The 19942-nt window shown below is 42.2% G+C and overlaps 1 protein-coding gene across 1 annotated transcript in view; it reads right to left on the reverse strand.

Moving 5' to 3' along the window:
* Positions 1–221: 221 nt before the first annotated feature.
* The window catches only part of LOC137944349 (mitochondrial Rho GTPase 1-like), a 34540-nt gene continuing 14819 nt past the window's right edge, over positions 222–19942 (reverse strand). Inside the window, exons 8-14 of the mRNA XM_068790008.1 lie at positions 18448–18529; positions 3515–3726; positions 3078–3147; positions 2419–2531; positions 1236–1386; positions 879–1065; positions 222–758 (exon numbers count right to left, since the gene is read on the reverse strand). Of these exons, the coding sequence (XP_068646109.1) occupies positions 685–758; positions 879–1065; positions 1236–1386; positions 2419–2531; positions 3078–3147; positions 3515–3726; positions 18448–18529 (889 nt within the window). The 3' untranslated portion in view covers positions 222–684. The remainder of the gene's footprint in view (positions 759–878; positions 1066–1235; positions 1387–2418; positions 2532–3077; positions 3148–3514; positions 3727–18447; positions 18530–19942) is intronic.

Below are 19942 nucleotides of genomic sequence, written 5' to 3' on the forward strand. Positions count from 1 at the left end.
GTTATCATACTAGGGACTAGATCCCATTTACCCATTTAATTTTAATTGACAGACATTTAACAGCCAAACATAAGATCGTATTTGTTTCCTTGCCTACATTATTTGTTTCCATGGGCCTACAAAACGAGTCCCCCATGAGATGACTACAATGCACCATTTGCTTAAATTGAACGAATCAAGTATCCTAGAATTACTTTACAAGAATGGAGTCAAGATCGAAGTAAAGAAATCACACCAGAAACATATTATTGTGCTTGTAAAGTTGAAAACCGCTTGGGGTGCTTCCATACCCAAAACTAAAATATGCTTTTGAAGAGATCACATTCAAATATGTTCCAACGAGAGATTTTTTCAGTTCCTCCCCGTTTACAAAACTGCAAGAGACAAGTTATCTGCCTCGATACCTATTCTTAGAACTAACGATGCAGGCATAAATACGGAGCAACTGACATTTTGATACACCCCAGAGTATTTTTGGATCGGTATAATAGGACCTTATTTAGCCCAAATATTAGCCCACTGAGGAATTACAGGAGATATAATGAGGCTCATGAAAATTGCAACTGCTCTGTACATGCCTACTCTACCGAAGATGAACCAAAGAGTATCGACTGGCATACAAAAAATCATTCCAAAAACAAATAGATACCAACGTCATTCTACGAAGTTGCGGAAGATGGAATCCTAACCAGACACGTTCTTCCTTGTGGCATATACCCTGTAAGCAGCAAAGCCAACAATGGCAACTGCAGCACCCACTGCATAACAGAAATGTAATGGGTCCAAGGTTAACTGACAACAAGAAAAGGAGAGAAAACAACTACAATAGCAGAAGATAAAATAAATAAGGCCACAAGAAAATTAGAAGCTTGCCATACCTGAAACAAACATGAGAGAGCGACTAACAAGGCGTTGATACTGTTTACGGTTTCTGCCAGCTTCAGTTTCAGGAATGCTCATATGGGGGTGTTGTGCTGCATTAACAATTCTACGGAATACATTATTAGAATCCCCAAGCTTCATGCTCACAGGGATTGGTGCTTCTACTCCCATATCCTGGCTAACCTACATAACAAACAGAAAATAATAATAATAATAATAATATTTTAAAAACATTTATGTAGAAAGTCGCAGACAAACCAAAAGAAAATTATCAGGGAGGCTTTAATCTGGTCCCAATCATTATGGCCAACAAGAGAAAGATCAATGGTTACACCAATAGAAGAGTCATGTACCCTAGTAGAATCCTGTACAGCCTGCGATGATGGTTCCATATCATCCTTTGCTGGCACAATAAGACAAGGCACCTCATAGCCAGTGTTTTCTCCATGAGCAGCAACAGTCAAAAGTAATTCTTTTGCTTTCTTCCAAGAACTCTCATCAGAACTGACAAGTGGAAAAAAAGATTAAGAAGATATCATCACCAGTATTTTCAGGAAAAATTATGAAACAATAAGGAGGATTCCTGCAATAAATCAGAAACAAAAGAAGACACTATTTAATCTATTCTAAGTGAGCTCCAATTTGATGAGCAAAGGAATTTAATTTAGGGTTAATCATTCTCACCCTCTCACAAATTGCGAGCTACTGTCAACCTCTGGATTTCAAAAATTATTGCAGTCACTCTCTCATTTAAATTTTTTACCCAAAAAAAGTCAACAAATCTAACCTTATTTTAGTAAATCATACATGTTTCTAATATTTCAATAATTAATCATACAACCTCCCCCTCCCTGAGCCCTAGCCCCTCCCCATCTGGTAGTGAAGGGGGAGGCAGGGCCTTTTCCCCTCTCCCCCCAACAGCAGGCAGTGGGAGGAAGGCCAGCCATCTTGCCTTTCTTCTTTTGTAAACTTCTCTGTTTATAGAGAAGCAACAGAGAAGAAAGAAACGGAGAGGGTAGAACCTTCCCCCCTCTCCCCACACCATGCCAGGCTACTGATGGCAGCCCTGCAGGCCCTACTGCTGTGTGGGGAAGGGGATGACAACCCCACCCTCCCCTTGTTTTTCTCCGTACTGTTTACAGAGAAGCAACAAAAAGGGGGAGAGAGGATGGCCCTGGCCTCTTCCTTCACTACCAGAGAGAGGGTTGCCCCATCTTTTTAGAAAATGAAATAGAAATTTTAAAGGAAAATTTACAGAATATGAATAAATAAAATTAGATTAAAATCAGGATGGACTTGTCAATTTTTAGTGAAAAATAATGGGATGGGTGTAATGACTTTTTACATCTAGGGAGGACAGTAATTTGCAATTTATGAGATGAGAGTAATTCCACATTTTCCAGGAGGTGAGTAATTAATTATTTATTATCTTTCAAAATGAAAGAAGGTAAAATAAAATAAACAAAATAATGCCACTTTAACCAAGATATAATAAAGCAGAGAACAACCAAAGAAAGAACTAAGTAGTTCAAGTACCTATCATAAACAAACACAGCAATATCACAAGCCGCTAACGACTCTTTATTGGCAAGCAGCTTCTGAACCTCATTTTCGGTTACCTCACGCATTATAAGAGTCTTCTTGGCTCCCTTCATCAACAAGACAATTTTCAGATGCAGTAAGATATAAAACGATTATGTACATTTCGAACAAAAGCAAGTAAATGACACAGGAAATTAACTAGTCAATATTTGACTGAAACAACAATAAATGGCTTTTCTCAAACTGCTAGAGATTGTATCTTTCATGAATATAAGGTTTTACTTTCTTTTGCCAAAGAAGTGTGCACATTGGGCCCTTGTCTTAATTGTATTTATTGCTTACTTTTTTCTCAAGTAAACAAACAAACAAAAAAGTTTCAATACATTCAACCAGATATGGTCCATGACAATTAGAACATATTCTACCCAAGATAAATCTGTCCAGTATCTCAAAAAGCCCCATGGACATTCCATGGACAATTAGAACATATTCTACCCAAGATAAATCTGTCCAGTATCTCAAAAAGCCCCATGGAATGTATCTAGAATACGTAAAGAAATCTATCAAAACTGTAAAAGATAAATAGAAGAAATACAATGCAGTAGTGAATCATATCAGAAGTAAACTAATGCTTCTTAAAGAAGAAATCTTACCCCCAGTTGTTCTACAACATTGACAGCAAAACGCTCATGGGATGTAGCTGCATATCTATCTAAGAAGGGCCTACACCAAAGAGTTACCATTTTTAGGTCTTCAAGGTAAAGGGAAGTCAAAAATACTTGTAAACACAGCCAACTAACGATAAGAGCTCATCGCAACCAAAGAGATAATTAAGGAGTTGCTTATGTAAGTTGCAAAACAGAGCTAGAATTGTTTCCAACTTCCATGGCTTGATTCAGAAGCCAATCCAGCAATTCAAAGGCAGTTTCAACATGCAAAATTCAAACCAATAACATGTGGATAGACTATTATTTCAGGGAAAGAATTCCCATCTCAAGCATTACCGCAGCTCTAGGATCTCCTAAGAAACAGCTCCCTGAAAATAAATCTGCTCGTCCTTGCTCAAAATGTAAATTAATGCATGATATACCTTCCAATGAATGAGTTCAATAATGTAGACTTTCCAGCACTTTTAGGTCCAAGAACATAGCATTGGAAGACATTTCTTGGTGATTGTTGCCGTTTACGGTCAAATCGTCTACGTTTGGTTATATGGAATGCTGAAGCAGGATCGCCAGCATAACCAATGTATATCAAATTAGCCAGACTACTAGCAGGGTCCAGCAAAGTCATAAGGGCCCACTGCAAAAAGAGGATATAATTTGCTTAGAAGACCGAAATGCCTAGAAAGTTGAAGAGAAAGCATATATATTGTAATTCCACTAGTCCAAATGGACATAAACAAGAAATATTCTTTACGATACAGAGGCTCTGCTTTTTTTGGAATCAACTAAAAGAGAACTGTTAGATAAAACAGTTCCTCTGTTTACCCTATCTAAACGGTAAGCCAACCTGTCTACCTGCTACAATGACAACCTTACTAACAAACCTATCATTCAAGAAGCTATATAGAAACTCAACAACTTTTGACTGGTAGCTCAATTTTCATAGAATCCTATTATCTATAAAGTACTTGTATTGCTTCTATTTGTCTGCAGAAACTGAAAAGCCTCATAGTGTTCAAGTGATAATGCACTGTTGAATAATGTACCTTCCAGAGGTATTTTGGTAATTATACTTGGGGGTAGTTAAGTAATTTAATTATTCTCTCACATAGATTCCTTAGAAGAGTAAATAGTTAAGCTTCTGCATTTCTGTAGCAAGGAGTTATAAAGAATAAAGTGATAACAAGATGGGTATTTTTGGGTTCTTGACAAGTGTAACTTAAGTGACATAATAAGAGGAGAAGATGATGTTTTTTGTCCCTTAACTGACTCTGGTCTTCTCACATTGAGAGCCAGAATTCTGCAGCAGCTTTTCCTGCCTCTCTTTTTCTCTCTCTCTCTCAATTCTCGTTGTCACTATACATCTACAAACTCTATGTGGTAACAAAGCTGTAGAAGAGATTGTGGCAGACTTCTAGAAATCTTTCTATGCTTTTCTTCATCTGCACCAACTTCCAAATTTGGAAAAATACTATCTTTGTTTGTTAAGAGGACATTCAGGTTTGTTGTTCTCATTCTTCTTGTGCCACAGACAATGGGCTGATGGTTTAACATGATTTGTGAAGGATTAATCATGCTGTGCCCCTAGTTGGGTTTAAGACCAAATTTGGTCAGTGCAGACCAGTTTTTGTCCTTCTGAAGTTAAAAGTTTCTTGCTGTTCTGGTTGAGTTCTTGTTGATTGGTTGTTAGTGGTTCACTGGAATTGAGTGATTGGAGATCTAATTGCTTGCTGGGTGAATTTTGTGCATGCAAATCATCTGCATACATATCTGTTTTAAGTATTTTGCTGCTTCTAGTGGTTGAGTTTGGTATTTAGTGTGACACAAAGTGCTGTTCAGAGTTGAGAAGGGTAAGTGGTGGGTGGAATTAGTGTTTGTTTTCTGTTCACCAATTGATGGCCTCTTCAAATAATTGTGAAGGTAGTTCAGATGTTAATAAGGGAGTAGAGGAGGATGTTTCCCACATGCAAATTACTAGCACAAAGCTTTTGATGTTTCCATTCGTGTTCTTCGATGTAATAAAGGTCATGAGCATTGTGAAGTATATGTTTCGTTACGGTAATTCGGCAGAGGTTTATATGGAGCAACCACCGGGTTATGTCGCTCAAGGGGAGTCTAAGAAGGTATGCAGGCTAAAAAAAAACTATATAAGGACTGAAACAAAGTCCAAGAGACTGGTTTGAGAAGTTCAATAAGGTAATCATGGCCTTCACTTCAGAGAAGTCATTGTGATCATTTGGTGTTTGTCACGAATAAGTTTGGAATCATAGTCCTGACTGTATACACGTGATATTGTCATTTATGTTAGTGATTTATAAGGTATCGAGGAAGCTATGGACCATCTAAAAAGTCGCTTTTAAACAAAGGATCTTAGACAGTTGATATTTGGGAATTGAAGCGGCAAAAGCTAAGTCTAGGTTGGTTTTGTCACAAATGAATTATATAGTGACTTGTTAGAAAAAACTGGAGACTTGGGGGGCTAAACCAGTAGATGTTCCTATGGATAGTCATATTGATCTACATGATGAGTACAGCCCAATATTACATGACAAGACATAGTACAGAAGACTAAGTTGGAAAGTTCATCTCTGCTACTATTACCAGATCAGACATATCCTATGTTACCAGTGAAGTCAGTTAGTTTATGGAATCACCTTGGAAGATTCATCTCAATGCACTCTACAGGATATTGAGATATCTTAAAGATTCGCATGGGAAAGATCTTATGTATAGGTTGAATGGACATTTAGAGGCTAATTATTTGGGTTGTAAAGTTGCCTCCCCTCCGGGCACGTATTTGGGACTTCCGCTTTCCCCTATCTAACCTTCAAAATCTACTTGGCACCCAATCATTGAGCGTCTTGAAGGTAGATTTGTTCTTATTAAGTCTTGTCTTCATGGTATACTGTCTTATTTTCTGTCTTTGTACCGTTGCCCTGCTTCTGTCAAAAATAGAATTGATTTCTTAAAAAGAAGATTTTTATGGGGTGGGCAAAATGGGGAAAGAAAATACTACCTAGTGAAATGGGTTGATGTTTGTAAACCTCTTGTTGAGGGTGATCTTGGGATTCAGGACACTGCAACAACAAATTCTGTTTTGCTTATGAAGTGGATTTGGAAATTTAATATGCAACCATCATCGATTTGGCGGAACATAGTGGCGGCAAAAGCAGAAAAGTTTTTAGGATGTGGACAGGAGGAAGGTATAAGAAATTATCTCAAGTGTGGAAAAAGATAGCACAATTGTTGCCAGCTTTCAAAAACACCGTCAAGTGTTACACTGGATCCGGTAGTCGGACAAAATTCTGGACAAATTGGTGGGTGGGCTCAAGTAGTTTCAATACTAGCCATGGTCAAATTTTCTCTCTTGCCAAAAACAAAGAGGTGACTATATCTACAATCGGGAAGAATTCTGATGACTGGAACTTAAACCTCCGAAGAGCGCTGACGGATGATGAAACCCTTGAAGTTGCCGATCTCATCAAGAGATTATTGACGGTTCGTATTAGAAATGCTTCAGACACACTGATCTGGACTCCATGTCCCAAAGCTGTGTTTTCTACTTCAACTGCCTATAACTCTCTTCTCTCTCCCTCCTCTACTCAATCCTATCATCCATCTGCCATTGCGTGGTCTTTACTCGTGCCACCGAGAGTAAAGTTTTTCATCTGGACAACATGCCAGAACAAAATCCTGACATCTGATTCGTTAATGCGCTGGGGAACGCATGTTCTGGATCCCCTGTGACTGCTTTGTCAGACCTCTCCTAAAACTACGGACCATATTTTGTTGCATTGTGATTATGCTCACTTTGTTTGGACTGGACTATTCAACAAAATTGGTTTGCAATACTGTCCCTCCCAAAATCACACATTTACTATTCACACGGTTACAAACACCCACCTCCCAAAGCTTGGAAAGTTATTAATCTCATGCTACGTTGGTCACATCGTTTGGGCCCTATAGAAAGAAAGGAATAACAGGAAGTTCAATAGAAAATCTCTTCCAAAAAATATTCTAAGCAATAGAATTGTTGGGCAAGTTACCTCTTGGATTCTTATGCGAAAAGGATTTAAAAATCTTAAAGGAGTAAACTTACGAGGAAATTGGCAACTTGTTGCGGCAATGTCTCACTTTCCCCGCCCTCCAGTTATGAAAACTTGGACTCCTCCAGTAGGCCATTTCAAATTAAATTTCGATGGAAGCGCTTGGGTTGTCTTGGCCCTACAAGATATGGAGGGGTTATCCATGACGATCAAGGAAACCTTCTCTCTTTTTCTAGGCCAATTGGCGAATCGAACTCAACAACTGCCGAGCTATCTGGTTTATTTAATGGATTAAATCTTTTTCATCAACGGATGGTAGGTCCTCTTTATGTCGAAGGCGATTCAAAAGTTGTCATCAACTGGTGCAAGAAGTCTTGCAAACCTCCTTGGCGGCATTGGGCTCTTTTTGAGGAGATATGTAATTTAATTTCTCAATTGCAATGTAGTTGGAATTATATTCCTAAATCTGCTAATCACTTGCAGATAATCAGGCTAAATTACGTGTTTTCCTTCAACATCTTGTTGTGAAGGAAGGCTTTGTACAATAAGGTATGTATATTTTCTCTCAGTAATACATTCACACCATTTTCTCAAAAAAAAAAAAAAAAAAAAAACTATGGACTATGGAGGGTCACAGTGGATGAAGGCCTACAAGTGGATATCGTAATTGTTGGATGAAATCCAGTAACTTAGGAGTAAGATGTAGAATGTAGTGGCACATTACATGGCAAACACAACTTGTGTATGAAATATGTTATGCTTGAGTTTGGATCTGAAATCAAAGAGCAAATTGTTGTGGAATGTGATAATCAAATAACTTGAGCCTTTGATTCTCTTTGACTCGATGGTCACATGGGGGCGGGGGCGAGGGGGAGGGGTGGTTATGTAATGTAAGGGCTTGGGTTCAAGTCTCACCAGAGGATAAGAAGGTTATGTGGGTGTCTACACAATATTCAAAACAAAAAAGAAGAAGTGATAATCAAGTAGCTATTTACATCACAAGTAAATCAGTTTTTCACGAATTCACAAAGCCCATAGAGGTGGATTGTCATTTCATCAGATACACGATATGAATGGGAAGGTTTGTACTCCATATGTTCAATTAGTAAATCAGCTTGCAGATTTGTTTACTAAAGCTTTAGGAAAACACTAGTTTGAGATCCTTTAAATCAAGCAGGTCATGCATATTGCAATTTTTTAATGCATGTATATTGCATATCTATAGCCCAGCTTGAGGGGGAATGTCGAATAATGAATCTTTTGGAGTATTTTTGTCATTATACTTGTAGGTAGTCATGTAATTTAGTTACTCTCTCACTTTGGTTCCTTAGAAGAGAATCTAAGTTACTTATATTTTTGCATTTCTGTAGGAGGGAGTTATAAGGGATAAAGTTATAGTGATTTTTGGGTTTTTAATAAGTGAAACTTAAGTGAAGTCATAAGAGGATTAAGGGACAGCTGTCTGTCCCCTAATCAAATCTGGTCTTCTCGCATTGAGAACCAGAATTCTACAGCAACTTCTCCTGCCACTCTCTTTCTCTTTTTCACTCTACATCTCAAAATTCTACAAATAAAATGTTGAAATTGCAACTTATACACATTACAGCAGGTTCCACCTCAGAGATGCCCTCCAGGGCCAATTTCAATGAGGTAGATGCTGTGCGTTTCAAAGAGGTGCTAGAGGACACGGTATAGTATATAAGATTTTGCTTTTGATTTCGACTGTTTTATCTGATAGCCATTTCCATCCATGACATCATTTGTTAACTGTGGGACTGAGAAGGTACTGGAAGCACTGTCTCTGCGCTCAAAAATAGCAAAGATGAGTCCTTTTCCTTCATCATGTAGAACAAAATTATATTGCATATTTCTGGACCATGAAGTTCTCTTTTTTTTCTTAATGTTGATGACACACACTGCACCCTTTTCCTCCAGTGAAACTGAACCCTAGACCTCACTCTAGAAATCCCACCATGTACCATTAAGCCAAAGGCCCAATTCACAGTTTTCTTTTCATCCAAATCCTTCAGTCTGTCCTCCAAAGCTTCATGAAAAGTGTTTAGACATTCCAACCGAACTTGAATAAACAATCTTTTATCTAACGATTTCACCACTTGGTTCATCACATGTCCATGTTGAAAAGCAGTGATATGGATTAAGGATGGCGATGAGAGAGGCGAGATGCAGCGACTGTAGCGGGGAACCTCACTCACCTGTCCGGCAAGGCAAGCCTGCTTTGGATGAGGCGATGTGGATCGCTCCCACAGAGGTCTGCATGGGACACTGTGGACCCTTGCTTCCCTCACAGACCTCTTCTCCAGTAGTGATGCAGCAAAGGCTTGAGAACCACTGCAGACAAGGAAGACGAGCAATGAGTTTGGCAGACCGTTTCCAATCATGCTGAGAGAAAGACAAGCATCAACAAGAAGCTCCACCACCCACAGATTTGGCTTCGGGAAAACAAACATCATCATTTGTAGATCTTTAGAGCGATCTGGGCAAGCTATTCGCGAACCAGCGACAAGTCTTCATTTCCATCCTGGTTGTTGCTGGTGCTTCATTCATCAAGCCGTTTGACTCGGTAACTGTCCACACCTCCAGGAACAACCACACAAAGGAGCTCTGGACCGGCGACCTGGTCTTCTAGCTTTCAACTCAGTTTCATAATGGCTCTAGGGAGTGCAAAATCTCTCAATGTCGCCAGGGATCTATAATGGGTATTCTTTATATCCCTCAGCTCACCAATTCCAATTTTGGATGGGAAGCCTTCTGCACCAGCTTACTCCCAACTCCAGCCCCCCCCCCCCCCCCCATATCCGACAAATTGAACATTCATCGAACTTCATCTCTATCTCTCTCCCTACCTACGCGCTCTCTGTGGGCAGGAAGAGACTGGCCCACGCCCTTTTCGTTCATGATTTACCACATTGTCATCTGGCCACCTTATCTCAAGTTGGTTTTCAAGTCACCTTCATCTTGATTACACCCCCACATATCTCTCATGCTAAAAGACACTTGGATTCTCACCTTTCAAAACCCGGAGGATAAAAGCCTCAACAAAGGAAGTCATCTCCCACCCAAGTTCGCCCATACTTGGTCTCTATGTCTGGAAACCTACCCAAACCAACCAACTCCTTTGGTCAGTGGGTTTCCATCAAAGGCCTACTAGTGGAACTCTGGTGCATGCACACTTTTCATGCATCGCCAGTGCTTTCGGTTCACTCCCACAAACAAGTCAACTTGGCAACCCCTGTCTCCAATAATTGATGACCCCAGCCCAATGCACACCCATCAACTGTCGGGGCCATCTAACATCCAACTCACGTGGTCTCCTATCTTGGAGGTAATTGATACTCCCAGTGGAAGTGAAGCTCCACACAACATTGAGCAAAAATCAATCAACTGATCCCACCAACAACATGTACCCGCCTCACCACCCACTTTCCCCTATACAACCCTCTATTTCTCACCCCAAGATGCATCTCCTTTCCCCTACCCCTCTCTCAGTCATGAACCCCTGACACTCTCCCCTAGCACCCCAGCCCCTAGCATACCATTCTGATTCAAACTCTTCCCCCTCCATCACTACCACTCCTCACTCCTGCCTACACACTCCCCCAACCTCCCCAATCCTCTCAACTACCCTACGAGTGCCTCTTCCCCCTTTTGGCCACTAATAGTAGGATAGGGAAAGGCCGACTGCGCCATCCTTCCCCCAGGGAGACGAGTGATCCCCTACAACTCCTAGATGACCAGACCTCTGGACAAATTTCCTTCCCCCATTCGATGAACGATCCAGACAACTGATTGCGAGACTCCAATTAGAGAAACACAAATATAACTAGGGGACTTGAAATCAAATGATGGAGCTCACTAATAAATTTGAGCAGTCTACTATGGTCAGCTTCCTGGTGTTGACGGGTCTGTTGGAATCCCTAAAACAAACCAATGATGATTATTGTCTTCTAGAACGTCAGGGGAATTGGCTCGCATCTCAAGCGGGCTATCATCTGAAACATCTTCACTGATAGTAAGCCCTTTATTGCCATCATCCAGGAATCCAAAGCCCAATCTCAGGAGAGCAGCAGTGTCCATGACCTCTGGTACTGCCCTGACCTTGAATGAACTGCTATCAATGCCATTGGCCATTCTGGCAGCCTGCTCTTACCCTGGAATCCCAACAATGTTGAAGTTCTCATATCCATTTCGAGCATCCACTCTGTCAGTCTAGCTCTGGATCGCCAATTGGGCCATACCTGGGGACTTGCTGGTATCTATGGTCCCACCCGATACCGTGATCGTGCAGCCCTTTGGGACAAGCTACTTGACTTGCTTCAGTGTTGGGACTTACTTGGATGCTTGCTGGGGACATCAATGTCATTCAGTTCTGCAATGATAAATCCATGCCAGCCACCACGATCATGTCCTCCATGAGAGCCTTCGCAGACTTCATTGGAAGTTGCAATCTTGAGGAATTCCCCCTCTCCCAGAAAGAATTCACCTGGTCTAATGGGCAGCAACATCCCATTTTATCCAAGCTCAATCGATTTCTTGCCAATTCCTGCTGGCTTTGGCTCTATGAAAACATCTCGGGCAAGGTCCTCAACTGTGCTTGTTCTCACCATTGGTCAATCCTCCTTGACACAATGTTTGGACGCTGGGTGAACAAGCCATTACAATTTGAGAATAACTAGTTAAGAGACTATCAATTTGATTCTTGTCTCACAAGCTGGTGGCAAAATCTCCAGCCCAGCGACAACCTGAGCTGGATATTTCCACTCAAACTCAAGCTCCTCGAAGCCAAACTCAGATCCTGGTCCACTAGTCATCGCTCTACAGCCATTGCTGAGAAGTGCTCCTTCCTCAACCGCATCTCCGATCTCAAACACACTGAGGATCAAAGGTCCCTCTCTCCCCTTGAGCTCCCTCATTATAATAACCTTACTCAAGAATTTCAGTCCATCTCATACAATGAAACCATCCTCTGGAAACAAAGAACTCCATTCCGATGGTTGTCCGATGGAGAAGGAAACACCAAATTTTTTCACTCCATTGCCTCAACTAAATGGAGATCTAAAAGAATCACCTCGTTGAATATTGGAGGCTAGGAGTGACGGGCCCGACCGAGTGGAATTTCCCAGCCAAACTTAAGATGCTAAAGTCGTTGTTGCGATCATGGGCCTCTGCGAGAAAGGCCTCTTCCCCAGCCGAGAGAGCCGCCGTCATTTCTCAGATTTCCACTCTTGACTCTGAAGAGGAATCTAGAAGCCTCTCTTCCTCATAAGTAACTCAGAGATACGCCCTTCAAGGGCAAATGCAATCCTTCGCTCATAGTGAGCTCGTGCACTGGAAGCAGCGTGCAAGATTTAAATGGCTCGTTGAGGGGGATGCCAATACTAAATTCTTCCATGCAGTCGCCTCTGCTCGGAGAAGAGCCAACCGCATCACCGCGCTCAGCGTCAATGGTGAGAGTACCTCGGATCGATCCCTTATTTCAGACTCACTGGTGAAATTTTTTGCAAAATTATACTCTGATGGCCAACTAGTTCGCCCTTTCTTCGAAAGGGTTCATCTCCAGGCTATTCCTTCGGCCGCAGCTAGTCTCATCGAACTCCCTTTCTATCTCCGATGCTGGCCCTTCATCAGAGACGATATTGCTTGCATGGTCCACTGTTCCATCAACATGGCATCAGATATAGGAGCATCGGAGCTTCGTTTATTGCCCTCATCCCTACAAAAGATGGGGCGGAAATTCCTTCTAACTTTCGGCCGATCAGCCTCACCACCAATGCTTACAAGGTGATTGCGAGCCTCCTTGCCAATCGCCTCAGGGCGGTTCTCCCTATTGCCATCCATCATGGCCAGAGTGCTTTTATCAAAGGAAGAAATATATTAGACTCGGCTATGGCATGTCACGAGCTCATCCACCATTTTAAGGCTTTAAAGCTTCCCAGATTCATCCTATAGCTTGATTTTGAGAAAGCCTTTGATAGAGTTAATTGGAAGCTTTTGGACACTCTCCTGGGGAAGATGGGATTCGGGAAAAAATGGCGCTTCTGGATTCAAAGTCATCTCCTCTGCAAGCTATTCCGTTCTTCTCAACTGAACGGCTTGCTATTATTTTAAGGGATCCATGGGAATCAGGCAGGGATACCCCCTTTCCCCTTTGCTCTTCAATGTGGTAGCGGAATACCTATCATCTTTGATCTATTCGGCCAAAAACCTAGGTTGGCTCCTCCCGACAACGAACTATGCTTTGATGTGCCGGTCCTTCAGTTTGCAGATGATAAAATTTGCTTTGGGGTTGATACTATGGATCAGATCCAAAAATTGTGTGCTGTATTGGAACTATTTGAATTGGCTTTTGGATAGAACATTAATTGGAAGAAAACCACTCTCCTAGTCTATCATATTGACTCACCTGTGCTTCAGGGAATGGCTGACTATTTGGGGTGCTCAGTGGGAAATTTGCCATCTACATATCTTGGACTACCACTCTTTGACTCTCGGCCTTTGGCGACGCTTTGGTCCCCCCTTATTGAGAAATTTGTGAAGCGACTAGCTACTTGGAGGGGCAAGCTTTTATCTACGGCTGGGCGGCTCACTCTCCTCAAGTCTTGTTTAGCTGGACTGCCAAACTATTTATTATCATTCATGCATTGTCCGGCCTCCGTTTGCAACAGGATTGATGCCATCCATCATCATTTTCTCTGGAAAGGATCAGAGGACACCTTCAGATACCATTTGGTGAGTTGGAAGGATATTTGCATGCCTCAAAATCGGGGTGGTTTAGGCATTTGGCCTACGAAGTAGATGAACAATGCCCTTCTACTCAAATGGATCTGGAACTTCAACATCAAGCATAATAGCCTATGGGGTGATATGGTTAGGTTCTATCTTCAACCTTCGGGTGCTTGGTGGAGGGAGGATGGCGCTACTTGGCTCCTATCCCCGATATGGAAATCAATTCAAAAGCTCCTCCCAATATTCAAAGATGCAACTTCCTTTCACACAGGCAATCGAAGGACCCTCCTCTTTTGGTCGGATGAATGGTGTGGCCCCCGCCCCCTCTCCGAGGATTTCCCGGGACTCTCTAAGGTGGCGAGGGACCTCTCTTGCTCAGTGGCTGATTCTTGGAGAGATCGCTCATGGAGTCTTACGTTTCATTGGGGATTAAATGAGGAGGAAATTATTGCTTTTTGCTCTATCCTCTCCGGACTCAGTAGCGCTACTATTCGTGCGCATGCAGTTGATAAACTGACATGGAAGCCCAACATTAATGGCCGATTCACAGTTGCATCTGCCTACTCTCACATTATAAAACAAGATTACAGCATGCATGAGCAAAAGGCAAACCTAGCATGGAAGCTCTCAGCGCCTAATAAAATCAAATTCTTTGTGTGGACAGCCATCAGGGAACAGATCCTCACCTCTGACAACCTCCATAAAAGAGGTTACACTGCCCCCGATCACACTTGTCCCCTTCATGGTGTGTGCGATGAGACAGTCCAGCATGTTCTCTTACATTGCGGTTTTTCATGGCAAGTCTGGATGAATTTCAGAAGATTGGTCTCCAAATGGGGCTACAACAGGACCTTTCTGGCACCTTTGAGATGCTTATGGGGATACGCCTTCCTAAGTTGGGCAAGATAATTCTCTTGGCATGCCTTGCGCATGTCCCATGGTGTATATGGCTAGAGCGAAACAACCGGAGATTCAACTCCAAGGCCAGCAACCCGGATAATATAGCTTCTCAGGTAGTGGGCCTTATCTCAAGCTGGCTACATTCTAGGAAAGAGTTTGCTTCTCTATCGGGCGTCTCCCTTCGAGAAAATTGAGGTTTGATAGCGCACATGGCGGGCCCCCGTAGGAATCCGATTATGGCCACCTAGGATCCTCCCCCATACGACTGCATCAAACTCAATTTTGATGGCAATGCTTTAGGCTGTCCTGGGCCGTCTGGAGCTGGTGATGTCTTCATAGACAGCAATAGAGACCCTATTTTATCCTATGCAGGGCCGGTGGGTATTGCTAATTCAAATACTGCTGAAGTGAGTACTCTTCTGTTCAACCTCCAAATCTTTAAAGAGCGGTTCCATGGCAAGCTGATTATTGAAGGCGATTCAAAAACTGTCATCAACTAGTGTTCAAAAGAAAGCTCCCCTCCTTGGCGGCACTGGCCAATCACTAATTGTATTATTGACATTGTGTCATCCATTCATTGTAATTGGAACCTCATTCCTAGATCAGCCAATTCTTTGGCTAATAAATTGGCAAAATCCGGAACCTCCTAGCAACCTCTCATTGTTTGGGAAGGCTTCCCCTCGTGTAATCTGCTCGTTTGAACTCTCATAATAAAATTCAGCATCATTTAAAAAAAAAAGAATATTGGAGGCTAGGTGAACTCAGATACTCTCAATTACTAATGCCATGTGAATTTTTTCATAGAACTATACACTAAAGAGTGTTTCAACTAACCCATCTTCCAATTCCAATTCAAGCAAATCAGCAGCCAAGCTGCTCTTCAACTTGAGCAACCTTTCTCCAACTCAGAAATTGAACCTGCTGGCCTCGGTATGCCTCTTGACCGGCCCACTGGTCCTGATGCCTATAATGGGGAATTCGACTGCCGTTGCTGGCATATTATCAAGGATGATATCTCTGCAATTGTCTACAATTTCCACCAATGCGGCATCACCTACTGTGCAATGGGGGGCCTCTTTCATTGCTTTAGTTCCCAAGAAGGTCAATGTCAAGCGCCCACAAGACTTCCGGCCGATTAGTCTCACTTCTAGTACCTATAAAGACATTGCCAGGCTGCTTGCGCATAGAATTAAGGTTGTCCTCCCCCAAATTAAGCAAGGGCAATGCGCAAGCATCTGTGGGTGGAACATCCTAGACTCCGCCATGGCTGCTCACGAATTGCTCGACTCCTTCAAGCGACCAAACCTCCCTAGATTTGCTCTCAAAATGAATTTCAAAAAAGCTTTTGATCATGTTAATTGGAAGCTCACGAACCGCCTTCTCATGTGTGTATGGGTTTTGGCAACCGATGGAGATTTTGGATGCGTAGCTGCATCTCAACGATGTCCTACTCCCTCAACGACGCTTCTTGTGGTCATTTCAACAGCTCGTGGGGAATCAGACGAGGAGATCTCCCCTTTCCTCTTCACCATTATAGCGGAGTACCTATCTACCACGATTCAGCATGCTAAACAAATCGGCTGGCTCGCTCCAAATTCTGGTGAGCAATGGCAACCAAACAAAATACTAGACCGATTGGTGGCTAGGCAGCAAGCCTCTGGTAAACTCCTGTAACATCCTCACAAGCATCACAACGAATCTCTCCGCAATAGTGGCTAAGGTCTGGCAGGACAATTACAAGTGGAACCTCCAGCTCCGGTGGCTTATCCAACATTAAGGCCTTAGCAGCATCCGAACTTGTTTCAGACCTGTTGAAGCCAAAATCCAATCCCAAGTCCCCAATAGGCTCATCAGGCTTGCCGACCCGAGCAGCTCCTTCTCGGTTCCCTAGGCTTACTCTCAGTAGCACCATGTCCTCACTTCAGACGGCCAGCCTCCTGCTGCCAATGACTGGCTCCTGTTGGCCCCTTGCATGCTCGGTCTTCATTTGGACAGCCAGCTTAAACAAAATTCCAACCACTGAAAAACCTCCTCTGGCATGGTAATTCAAGTCCAGACCCTAAATGCCCTCTTTGTAACACCGAGGCCAAATCTGTCAACAATGTTCTCCTTCACTGCCCTTATGCTTGAAGCGTCTGGACTAACTTGCTGCATCGGATTGGCCTCCAGATCTGCACCACCCACGATATTCCCTCCATGATCCAATCCCTTCAGGGCTCCCACCTTCCCAAGCTCGGTAAACTTCTCCTCTCCACCTGCATGGGCTTCATACCCTGGTCCCTCTGGAATGAATGGAACAGCAGACATTTTCATTGCAAATTCACCAACATCGAGTCCCTTGCTGATGCCATTGCTGGCCAGGTATATCCACCTGGCTCCTGACCAAGAAGAAATACCTCCATCTGCAAGGCACGTGCTTGAGAAGTAATTGATTGCCTAGATGGCCGGCCCCCCTCAGCTTGCTACCATGGCTGAATGGCAGCCCCCTCCTGCTGGCTCCTTCAAGCTGAATTTTGATGGCAGTGCCTCCGGCTATCCAGGTATGGCTGGCTTTGGTAGTGGCATTCGCTCAGATAATGGTTCCCTCCTTGCTGCCTATGCTGGGCCTCTTGGAATCTTTAACTCCCCCTCTGCGGAGCTTGCAGGCCTACTTAATGGCTTCATTATCTTTGGGCCACTCATCATTGAGGGAGACTCCAAGGTTGTAATCGACTAGTGTGCTAAATCCAAAGCCCCTGCGTGGAGACATTGGAACGTCTTTTTAGACATTTGTAATATCGCCTCCAGCTTGCTTTGTACCTGGGCTCATGTCCCTCAGGCAGCAAACTCTTTTGCTGATGGTCAGGCTAAATTGGATACATCTCTTTTAATCTCTTGTTATAACGGGAGGAGCCCGCTAGTTTGTACTTTTCTTTCTTTTAATAAATTCACTCTTATTCAAAAAAAAAAAAAAAAAGTAGTGACATGGACAGTGTGATTAATTTCCATCTCTAAAAGGCTCAGAACTTCAGAGATTCCAGAGGTTTTCACTGGAGCTGGCACACAGAGGTGGAATGAAAGACCATGATCCCATACTCATGCTCTCCTGTCATAGGTTTTCAGTATGTAAGAGACTACCACAAAAACTTGCAACAGAAATCAATCCTATAAACAAAAAACAAGGATGCACTGTGGATTATATTTGAGCAGTCAATGCAACTACTGCATTTCCTTGACAAGAATAAACACAAAAATCAAATTAGTTCTTTCTGGCTCCAAGAATACTGCTCTTTTTTACTTGATCGAAAAAAAATTGCAACACAAACTGATAAAAGAAAGGAGCCAGATTCAACCCACAGAGCCAAAAAAAAATAATAAAGTTTGAAGCACCTGCAGGTAATCATCACCCAACCAGAACACAAGAATTGAGATTCTATCCCCAAGTGCCCTGAGGACTATAATAATGTCTCAAAATTCATAATGCCATGCAACCAAACAAAAAAACAACATGCTACCACTGCCTATTGTAAGCCAGGTGAGAAAAGATAAGCGGAAAAGCAAATCCGGAAAACTCCAAAGCCCAACTCATGGTGCTCCACAGGAAAACAAGATAGCGCAGCAGCAAATCAGAAAGCTGTCTCCACTCATAAAAAAAACTACATGCACAACAAAGACATACAAGAACAAACCTCTGATAGAAACCCATCAAGCGACAATCCTCCTAAAGCACTTTTTTCAGCAGCATCCCTGTATGGAATGTCACTCCAAGGACTACAGCACATAAAAACATACTTTAGAGAACATCATTACAAAGGAAAGGTTATGCAGTCCCCTTTTTTGAGAAAAAGGTGCATTTCATTTCTCCACTGCCTTGTTATACAATCCCATGAATAGAAATCAAAAGAAATTGCAATTTTAAATAGTTACTAAACAGAAGATAGATATGAGCTTTTAGACAGAATTGTAGGAACCATTAATAGGAGTTTTGAGAGCATAAAAGAACTACATTAGATTGAAAATATTTAAGAACCGGGAATTTGTGTCAGGAACAGGCATCTTCCCCATGCATTACACAATTTTGGAGGGACCCATATAATTTGCTTAATTCAAGTTATGGATTGATAATGGAAAATATAAATGAGTGACTTGACCAAACGCAGCCAAACGCAGGCAACTGTAGTTCTTTCTTCTTTTTGAAATAATGCTAATCTACTCATCCAATCAATAGGTCTCAACATGGGCAAAGTACCCTTTTAGTGGAACAATGCTAATCTACTTGTTCAATCAATAAATCTAAAAATAGGACACAGTACCTGTCAGAAGACAGCTCAAATTGCACCTACTTGTGTGTGCTATATATTGGCATCTTTTTTTGGACGAAAAATGCAGACTGCATGAATTTAACTGGTGTCTCTCATAGAAGTTCTACAATTCTGCCATTCACCATTTACACAGACATGATGTACTCATAGGATCAGAGGTCATTACACAAAAAACCTCACATCTCCTCGCAGGCAAAGCATGCAGCATCTATCATTCATGCCTCTTAATTTTTCAGACTGTCCCTTCCCACAGGCCATATTCAACTGGTTGAGACAGCCAATACTGGCAGCAGTCAGCCAATTGCGAAGGGCTGCACAAGAGCAAGACTCACACAAACTTCTATTTGCCTTAAGGTTTTGGACTAAATCACAGTGAAAATTTTCTGTTCTAGTTGGTCATTCTAGCAGCAACATCAAAGGTGTGAGGGGAAAAGGGACCTTCCATAGAGACACTTTCTCATTCAGCGAATGGTCATAGCTGATGCTTTATATTAAGAGGGAGTTACCCTCCAATCCCTCATTGTAAAGGGTTCCCATCTTTGATTTATTCACTTTCCCTTCGGGCTTTGGGATGAAATACGGCCCATTAAAAAAAATCTGTTCAGTATTTAGATGATTTGAAGATTGATTTCAGCACAAAATGGCACATCCCGTGCACGAGGAAACTTTGCATGCAGAATAGCATTTTCTTTTTTAAACTTAGACTAGCATTTATGTTAGTGAAAACACCAGGCATGTGTGTCAGAAGACTGTATGATCTTCAGAGAACAGAGGAAAGAGGACTTCTGATTCCAATTTTCTGATCGACAGAGGACACCTCCAGTAGGACACATCCAGCAACCAAAAGAAACTCTGAAAAGCC

The sequence above is a fragment of the Aristolochia californica genome, unplaced genomic scaffold, assembly GCF_029961685.1.
Source record: "Aristolochia californica isolate CCGP_79_NKW_82.1479 unplaced genomic scaffold, dmAriCali1.0.hap1 SCAF_11, whole genome shotgun sequence".
NCBI lineage: Eukaryota > Viridiplantae > Streptophyta > Magnoliopsida > Piperales > Aristolochiaceae > Aristolochia > Aristolochia californica.